Source organism: Scophthalmus maximus, chromosome 21, assembly GCF_022379125.1.
Source record: "Scophthalmus maximus strain ysfricsl-2021 chromosome 21, ASM2237912v1, whole genome shotgun sequence".
Lineage (NCBI taxonomy): Eukaryota > Metazoa > Chordata > Actinopteri > Pleuronectiformes > Scophthalmidae > Scophthalmus > Scophthalmus maximus.
Genome location: NC_061535.1, coordinates 12,881,674 through 12,891,496, shown reverse-complemented (window position 1 = coordinate 12,891,496; position 9,823 = coordinate 12,881,674). Strand labels below are relative to the sequence as shown.

Below are 9,823 nucleotides of genomic sequence, written 5' to 3'. Positions count from 1 at the left end.
ACTGGGCGGGACTCAGAATCAGCCCAAGACCCCAAACATAACCACACCGGAGATTTGAGGTCGACACAAATTGCCTTCACGTCCACTCCTGCATTCATGTGCGGTATAAAGAATTTTTTAAAAAGTGTAGAAACAACAGCTGGATTAGATTAGATACAAATTCAACACGGAAAAAACTAACAAAAGCTTTAAAAAGGACAAAAAAGAGAGCGCTTAAATAAAACCAGTCCTTTAATCCACATTTTAGACAATCAACGTTTACATCCAGATGAAAGACAGTGAAAGGCCAAGACAGGGTAAAAAATGTGAAACTTACACTTCGTCGGTCGTTGTCCCGCTGCAATGTCCGACGAGGAGAAAGACACTTTCATTTTCAAACCGCCGTTTCTGCCTTCAAACCTTTTTTGGATATTGAGAAAATGTTGCAGAAGTCGTCTTCGTCAACTCATGAACTAATCTCGTGAGAAGGCAGTTCATTTATTTTTTTCTCCAGCTGTGATATGTGGTAGTAAATACAAGGTATTGCAATGCATTCGCTGATAAACTTAAGGTCCGAAGGTTCAGCCTTAAACACTCAGCAGGGAAATATGGCATTTTGGAGTTAAAGCCCTTAAAAAAAACAAAAAAACAAAGATGTTTTTCTCTCTCAACCTTCAAACATGTATAGATAATTCAAATTTGGAAAGACTGTGCAGTATTCGTAAAGAGTCACACAGGACGGTGCTTTACTTATTCATCTGTTATATATGTGTGCTTTTGTGTATATGGCGGCAACATTGTGGAAGAGGAGAGAGAGTCGTTTATGGCCTGGTGGTCCAGAAAGAGCCCGGGGGCAGAGTAATGTAATGTTCTGCTCAGCAGTGCTGCTGGGTAATGCAGCCTGTTCCCTGCACGTCCACAGTTTAATGGTCTGCGCGTCCTGAGAGAGAGCATCTCTGCGTCCACACGGGGCCTTTCACCCATTACCCCGTCCTGCCACCGCTGTGGCTACCGCGCCGTGACCATCCACAGGCCCAGCGCCACGTTCGCCGCCAGCAGGGCGCTGCCCGCCAGCAGCAGGAAGAAACCGATGAGCTCGCGCTTCTGCCGGTCCGTCACCACGGCGGCCAGCGTGGCCTCCAGCAGCGCGTTCAGCATCCACTGGCCGTCGAGGGCGAAGCACGGCACGGAGTTGACGACGGCTAGCGCGCCAGAGAGGGACACCACGTATCTGAGGGGCAACAGCGCTAAGGACGACGAACGCAAACGACTCCCATTCACCCGCTCGTTGGTTTATCTGTTAACCAGTAAACATCCTCGTGCACACGTCACCAGTAAGTCTTTTAAAACACACGGAAGGATACTTGCAGAAAGTCTCCAGGAAGACGGGCAGATCCAGGTGGAGGAAACCAAAGCGGGGGACGAAGTTGGTCAGACTCACTAAAGGAAAGGACGAAAAAAGGCAGGAGGGTTTTTTATTTGCTACCTTTCGACATCAAACACGTTAAAATGCGTCTCTCGGCAGCAGGAGAGTGAGAAAACAAGCCTCTTCCTGCTACTGGAGAATCAGCTCGACACTGTAAACGGCAATTACAGGAATATTACAGACACGAGCTTCGGAGGTAAAACTTGAGAAGAAATGATCTTTTTCTATTGTTATTTACAAAAAGGAACAGGTGGTCACATTTGTCACACGTACCTGCGTACTGAAGGTGCGGCGGGTAGCCCACGAACAGCATGTGTGTGTTCGGGGGGTGCGTGACGCGGATGAAGCGGGTCTGGTTCTCCAGGGAGGGAGTGACGCAGACGCTGGCGACGTGCGCGGCGGCGCAGTCGCCGTCGGCGCGACACACTCGCGTGCCCGACACCATCTTGCGCACCGGCATGCAGGCGAACTGCAGCCACGGGATTCATTTCACAGGATATATGAGACAAATAATGAAAGAGGAGACGGAGGAAATAAACAGAGGAGTTTATGTTTTGATTTTTTATTGATCGTTAAAAAAACATAAAAGCTTTCCCTATTGTTGCCTTTTTTTGTCTTTCCATTTATCTTGTATGATCAGAGATAACATGTTTGACTTTTTCGTCGTTTTATGATTTTCTATTCTCATCTTTTAATATCACACTGCTGGGTTGTGCCTGAACTTCTTCCTCTGTGCAGCAAAGTCATGTAGTAGAAAATTACAAAAAACGGGAACAAAAGGAACAGAGTTGAATAAAGGAAGTTAAAGTGATGCAGGCTTGGCAGCAGAAAAAGGCTTTTGGAAACTTGTTCACAAGATGAACCAGTCATAAAAACTCCCCGCCTGTGTGAGTGTGTGAGTGTGTGAGTGTGTGTGTGTGTGTGCGTGCGTGCGTGTGTGCGTGTCACCTCCTTCTCCCTGCTGCGACCCTGGGGCTGAACGTAGGAGAAGCAGAGGTCTGTCAGGCTGTTGTTGCTGCAGCAGTCCATCGTTCCGTCCAAGCGCTTGAAAGCTTCAGAGACAGGAAAGCAACAACAACAACAACAACAACAAAAAAAAGATGGATGAATGGAGACTTGAGAGAGAAGCAGATTGATTCGACTTGTGATGAATGAACTGTCGTTAAATCTACTCAGATTACATGATGAGAAGACAAGAACAGAGAGTCACACACTGAACTCAGATCCTGATGGATCCTCAGAACCCGGCCGTGAACAAAGGACGGGACATGAGCCAAGGAAGAACCCATGACATGTTGGTGTGGATTCAGACAAAAGGGCCAGATCAAGGAATTATTATTATTTTAATCACTTTCTTTTAATATTATGAAATAGGTTGTTTTTTTTTACATTTTCACAAGGTACGCAGAGAAAAAAATCATTGGTCCTGATGAAAAAAAGAAAGAAATGAGGCATATTTAGCGGACTGATATCTATGAGTGTCCAAATAAAAATCTGGATCTAGTGGTTTCATAAAGGGACTGTTGGGCCTTGGCGGAGGTGTGCACTCTTCTGAGATAATATCATTTTTTATTTGAATTCAAGATTCTTTATTGTCACTGAACTGAACAACATGATGAAAGGAAAACATATAAAGAGAACTAGAAATATATAAATCTAAAAATTATGAACTGAATCAAACAGTGAAAATGCATCTAATTATTTCAGTAGAATTACAGTAGCTACTCAATTGCAAGTACAAAACAACTAATTTCACTATGACTTTGAATATGTTCCTTTCTTTTATTTTGCCGGTGCCCTCCCTGCACACCCACCTCGTCCGTGAGCCCAGCTGGGCTGCAGGCTGGTGACGGGGACACAGTATCCGGTCTGCGGGGAGTGAGAGAGGCGCGACAGGCAGCTGCTCCAGTCCTCCACCCCGCTGACGGGACAGTCCTCCAGCCCCGTCACGATGTCCCCGACCGACAGACCCCGAGGACCGTCGGCCGCTGAGCCCTGGTCTCCCCACACACACACACACACACACACACACACACACACACACACACACACACACACACACACACACACACACACACACACACACACACACACACACACACACACACACACACACACACACACACACACACACACACACACAAAGATGACTCTTTTTTTTATAATCACGAATTTATCTTAACTTTACAGGAGCATAAGTGTATTTAATTAATCCCCTTTAAAAATGGCTAACTGATAAAAGCTGTGGCGCTGACCTGTATGACCTCGATGACCAGTGCCCCGGCTCCGGTCGAGTACACGGGAAACAGAAAGATCGGCAGCAGGAAGAGGAAGGCCAACGCTGCCACACACAGAACAAAGTTGTGCCAGACTCCTGTAGAGGAAAAAAAACATAAAGGCAGAAAATATATTTAAAAAAATACATATTTTCTTTTTTAATTGGGGTTCCCCCCGTAGTAAATAGGAATCAAGAGGTAGGTGACGTGTTTAATCAGCCGATTGTTGCAGCTCTTTTCCGACGCCTTCAAAAATTTCCATTATAACTTAAAGGATAGTGAACGCGGTTTAATTACCGTTACAAGAGTCACACCAGGATTTGACTCTTTTGTTTTCTACCCTGTCTACACGTTCCAAGACTGTAAGATGTTGTTGTTGACAGCAACACTAAAAATAACCGTCCATATACCGTCCTAATTATGCAAGAAGACACAGAGGGTCGACCAAAAGAACCACATGGGGGGGGGGGGGGGGTGTCTCGCTGCCCGATGAGGTCAAGGCTCCGGTTTTTAGGGCAGAAACACACAAACAAGCAGGATGACGGCAGCGTCACGCAAACAGGCGGCGAGACAGAGTCTCAGGTCGAGGGGGGAAAATAAAAAGCTTAAGATAGTAAAGATATTTAGAGGAAATTCTTTCTTCCTGTTTTCTATGTCAGGCACTGATGATTGAGGATCTATTTCAGGCCTATAGGCTTAAAAAAAGAAGGTAGCACATGTACGTATATGTACAATTCTGATTACGTCTTTCCAGTGAAGAAGCGTTTAGAGTTGCGTCACATTTTTCTCTACGGGGGTAAATAATAAACATGTTATGTGAGTGAGTCCTCCTGCGAAACAGAGCAGATCTCCACTGGACAGAGAGCGAGACAGATAAATAAACCCAGCGTGTCATTATGCCACCGTCTCTGTTTGTCACCACCCAACTCCTTGTTCTTGTCACACTGAGCAAGGAAAAACGTCTGAAGGAAATTCTCTCCAATTAAAGACACAGGTGGGGTTTCTTTTTTACAGTAGCTCTCTGCTGCCCTCTAAAGGCTCCTAACTGCAAAAAAAGGAAATCCAATAAATTCATATTTTTAATTCTGACTTAAAGTCACTTTTTTGTTAGGGTTTTTATTAATACCTGCTGGTTTCTGTAATATATTGTATTTTGTATTATATAAGAACAGCAGCAACAGTTATTCGATTAATAATCGACTAGGAAATTAATCGCCAACTATTTGGATAATTGGTTAATCGGTTCAAGTATTTTTTATGGAAAAATCTCTGATTTCAGCTTATTAAATGTGAATATTTTCTGGTTTCTTTGCTCCTCTATGACAGTAAAACTAAATATCTTTGGGTAGAGGACAAGACAAAACACCATCTTGGAATTTGGGAAACACAATCAACATTTTTAACATTTTATGGACCAAACAACTAAACGATTAATCGAGAAAATAATCGACAGATTAATCGAGAATGAAACTAAGCGTTAGTTGCAGCCTTATTCATGTGCGTTATTTTTCCCCCCTGCTGCTTCCTGCCTTCCTGTCTGCTTTCTAACAAAAAAACAGACTGCACTGAAAATAATCCGTCATTAAACCGGCTCCCACCGACCCGATCACCTACGGTGGCCCGTTGGGGGCATTCACATGAGAATAACCAGCTCCGACAATCAGTTCATTAAAATATAATTTTCTTAATTGCAGAGTGACATTTTTTTTGACGTGGAGCTGCTGCGTCTGGTGCTCGGGGGGGGGGGGGGGGGGGGGGTACAAGACCTGAGGGGTGACCTTCAGTGGAACAAACTGACACCGAGTGTTTAACACGCAGCCTGTAATAATTGTGATTAACGGCTGCGAGACGGCAAAATTAATCTGGATCATCGTCTCTGCCTTGAAATAAATATCTATCTTACCAGCGCAGAAGATGCGGAGCTGCTGCGTGGGCGACACAAGGTTGAGGTGAGTGGTGAAGAGATCCACGAAGGCGCCGGGATACACCACGAACACGAACATGCCGAAGCCGTTCACTCGCACTTGCTCCCTGCAAAGAGACGGAAGTCAGAGAAGGACAGAACTCATCAGGTGATCAAAAGACGAAGGTTCAGTCAAATGCAGTCATATCTCTCTCTTTTATTTAAATAAACACTGATATCACTAATGTGGCGGACCACCAAACCCGATTGAAAAATATGTCAATTTAAATATAAAACACCTGGAGTGTGTGTGTGTCTATGTGTGTGTGTGCAGCCAATACGACTAAATTATGACAGAAGCGGTATTGCTACAGTGCCCACCGCACAGCACACGGTTGCCACGGTAACAGCTTGAAGCCACAGAAGAGGGGGCGTCCCATTACCTCAGCGCTGCCACGGCGTGACCCAGCTCGTGTATGACTCCGCTGAGCAGCAGGGCGGTGAAGAAGTAGGCCAGCTGATTCGTGGGCAGGTTTACACCAGGGACCTGGAAAAAGAGAAGATAGAGAGGAAACAATAAAACGTGAGCGACATTTATTCTTTTACTTTTGGCTTTTTTAACCTTTTTATTGTAGAAAATTTTATTGAAATTAGAATCATCCATCCACCCACATCCACACATAAACACTACACCTGCATCATTGAGATTTAACTCTCGCGTAAGATGCAGTTTAAATCATGTCACGTTTTTGCCGAAGCTGCGTTTTTCTGTGTGCTTTCTCTGCGTTTTTCCTCCTCCGCAGGCCGAATGCTACATCCCATAAATGGCCTGCTAATGGCTGCTCCCTGTGACTCACCTACAAAGGGTCCTCCGGGAACAGAGCTCACATTAATGCGCCGCTGTTCGACAGACTACAATGAATAAACAGTGAGCCGAGGAGGGAAAAATGCTAAATATTTTCCTGACCCTCGTCTGAATTAATTGAACCTTTGTAAAGGAACTTTCAAGGAGAATTTAGGCACCGAGCTCCAGTTAATCTCTGAAAAGTGGTACCAGTCAAATTTCAGCAAATATTTCATCCAAAATACATCTTTTCTGGATGTCACATGTCTTAAAGTTTCACAGCAGCTGTGTGAAACATACTTTAATGTTGTAAAGGAGACATGTTAATTAAACCTGCTGTGTGTGTGTGTGTGTGTGTGTGTGTGTGTGTGTGTGTACACGTACCACCACCTGCAGCGCCTGCTGACCTCCCATCCGAGGGTTGTCCGAGGTCATCTGAGCGAGCGTCTGCTGCAGCGTCTTTGTCAGCAGCACCACCGACCCCACCATGGCCACTACGCCAAACACCAGGCCGCTGTTGAACCTGGGAGAGATTTTTTTTTTAAATTGACACATAGAATAGTTCATGATCATGTTAATGTGCAGAATTTCTCAGGAACAATTAAAGCTTGCAGGGTCTTTGTGGGCCGAGTGATCAATTAGTCCTAACGCTGACCAAGTGGAGCATTTAAAGCGGCGATGAGGAAAGTGCACAAGTGACGAGGGGAAACAGCGGAGGATGGACACTCACCACACGTGGAGGGCTCGGGGGTTGATGCGGGCGCAGAAGGCGAACAGCCGGTTGAACATGGTGGTCTGCCAGCGCAGGTGGAAAGGGGACAACATCAGCCCCCGACTCGCCAGCCACGACTCATATCTGACTCGGTGCGATGCCGACGACTGCGGGACAAGAGTCAGAAGAGGAAATCATGATGTCACTGCTCTGTGATGGAGAAACTTTGCCCTGTGACCACTTTATTAGGTACACATGCACAATCTAGCGCCATTGTTAATATAGTTTAGTTTGACACTATCACAGATGTTTATTAAATCATATGCATGTTGCTGTTGGGAGGAGCTTGAGGTCATTGTTTTACAGGACTGAGTTATATTCACTGCAGCTGAAAACCCATTTATTCAAACGGGCCGTTTGTCTCATCTCACAGCATCAGTGTTTATTGTCTCTCTTTTGAAATCATTTATTGCTTATTACCACATTTATGGCGTGGTTTTGTTTATGTGAAGCATTTTGTACCAGTTAAACTTTACTCAGGGCAGACAGTGATTTGATTTTTATATATTTTTTTCCCTCCTCCGTTTCATGCACTGAAGTATTTGGAAATATTACTGGCATGAAAGAGTTGTGATAGATTTTGAGGAAAAGCAACAACAACCACATCAAAAATAATAATAATTAGCAGCAAGTTTTGGGGGCAACAGAAGGACACTTCCCAAACATCCCAAACTCAACATCCACCTTTCTTATCATATCTGACGCTTTATCTCCTTCCGGTTTGCCTATTTCCGGTTTGCTTCCATGGAGACTGCAGCTGAAATCATCACATCTATTTCTCATCATTATGTATTGCTAATTATAACACTAATAAAAAACAAGAACAGGAGCATATATATATATGTATGTATATTCACCCTCAGCAGTGTGTCGGCCAGGTACACGGCGCACCAGGCTGCCATCACACACACCAGCAGCGGCACGGGGATCATGGTGCGGCGGAGAGAGGATCAGCCGAGCGGCATCACTGCCTCTGCCCGCTGCTCGTCGCGCTGCTGCCCGCGGCCACACGCGTCCTCCTCCGCGTTGTGTACATGTCGGAGGTTTAATGTCGGAGAGTGAAGAAAGGGGGAAGGTTCTGTCTTCCAGAGAGAAGCAGTGCGGAGGAGAGAAGCCGTTAGCTCACAGGACCGTTCGACCGATAAAAAGTCTTCCGGGTTGGCTTCTTCTTCGTCTTCTCCTTAAAGGGGGGGAAACAGCAGCGAAGAAAAGGGGCATTACCGCCACCAAGTGTTCAACTGGAGGAATTACATATATTTCTTTCTTTGTATTTTTTTTCTTTTTTTCTTTGTTTGTTTGTTTCTTTCTCTTATACTATCTGTATATTTATTTTATGTTTTCTACCATATCTAAACTTCAGGTTGTGTCTGGAAGCAGAGATACCTTGAAATTTGCATTTATTTTAAAAAAAAACATTTTGATGTCAAATCAGTCTTGTTATAATCCCAGCAAGTTTGAACACACACGCCGCCTTGCAGGGTACTAAATGATTTAGACTCAGGTTGGCATTTTAATGTCTTTATTAGATGCAGTTTTGGACCATAAATTGAATGATATTAAACACAAATCAGATGAAGCTGGGACGGCGTAAGAGCCAAAGTGATTGGTTGTTTGATCACTCGGTAGATTGGCAGAAAATACTCTAACTAGAAAATACTCCAACTATTTGGATAAAAGATTAATCAGCACTCGTCCTCAAAATGGAGGCCAGGAGCGATCAATCAGAGTCTCTGCACATCTACTTTGCCCGAGCAGCAGCGATAAAAAAGAGCAACTGTGTGTCCACATATTGGATTTCGTCCGGCCACAAAGGTCAAGAGGGTAAAAGGACACCGATAAATGTGTATGGGCTGACGAGGCCACTCGCTCACAGTCTGACTCATTAAGCCACAAAGAGAACTGGGGAAACATAAACCCGCTCCGTGTGTTTTGACGAATGTCACATCAATACGGCCGCGGCTCGCAGTCCCACAGAGCCTCCGGCTTCTGAGTTTAATACCACGGACGTGATGTTCGTGAGGTCACTTTGTGCGAGATTAAAGGTTAATTCTGTTCAAAAACAGAGAGAGGGAGGACTCGAGGAATTCACTTGGCTGCATTCATTGACTATTCTCACTGCATGCCTCTCTTTTTTATGATCCAATTTAAATACTGATAGCAGTTAAATCTACTGCTCATCCACCACTTACTGAGCTGTCGCGCCCCCAAACCGCAGTTCTTGGAGAAGTTCAAGGAGACTCTCACTACTTCATAAGAAAAAAAATACACATACTGGAGGCAAACGCGAGAAATACAACAATGACTACAGGAAAATATGACCGATAGTTTGCATGATTCTGAATCTAATCATGAAAAGTGGAAAATGCTAAAATGGAGATGTTCAAAAATTCCCTCCAGCCATTTTAGTTTAAATATGAAAATTAAATTTCAAATTAAAAGCCAGCCAATCTGGTGAAGCTTTTGCAATTGGGGACAAAAGCTAATTTTGGGGTCAGTTTTTCAGTTTTGGCTTAATTTAAGTCTCCAGGAGATGAATGCAAGTCTATGTAAAGTCCCTGAGGTTGACCCATGACAAAATGTGTGTGTGCGTGAGGGTTGTATTTGCATAGCTTGAAATATATAA

General features: G+C 44.4%; 1 protein-coding gene across 1 annotated transcript; it reads right to left on the bottom strand.

Moving 5' to 3' along the window:
- Nucleotides 1-213: 213 nt before the first annotated feature.
- Nucleotides 214-8,374, bottom strand: mbtps2 (membrane-bound transcription factor peptidase, site 2). Its single transcript, XM_035619596.2, has 11 exons — nucleotides 8,058-8,374; nucleotides 7,159-7,307; nucleotides 6,813-6,951; nucleotides 6,028-6,131; nucleotides 5,585-5,712; nucleotides 3,661-3,779; nucleotides 3,220-3,400; nucleotides 2,354-2,457; nucleotides 1,679-1,874; nucleotides 1,344-1,419; nucleotides 214-1,210 (listed from the first exon to the last, which is right to left on the bottom strand). Exons 1-11 carry the CDS (start codon nucleotides 8,130-8,132, stop codon nucleotides 988-990), a joined length of 1,494 nt encoding a protein of 497 aa, XP_035475489.1. The 5' UTR covers nucleotides 8,133-8,374; the 3' UTR covers nucleotides 214-987.
- Between the last annotated feature and the right edge of the window lie 1,449 nt (nucleotides 8,375-9,823).

Excerpts from the sequence above, each read along its gene's own strand:
- mbtps2 (XM_035619596.2), bottom strand. The coding sequence starts at position 8,132 with ATGATCCCCGTGCCGCTGCTGGTGTGTGTGATGGCAGCCTGGTGCGCC. Across the intron at positions 3,780-5,584 it reads GCTCCGCATCTTCTGCGCTG|GAGTCTGGCACAACTTTGTT; the intron begins GTAAGATAGATA and ends TTTCCTCTACAG. Across the intron at positions 1,875-2,353 it reads GTCGCAGCAGGGAGAAGGAG|TTCGCCTGCATGCCGGTGCG; the intron begins GTGACACGCACA and ends CCGTGGCTGCAG.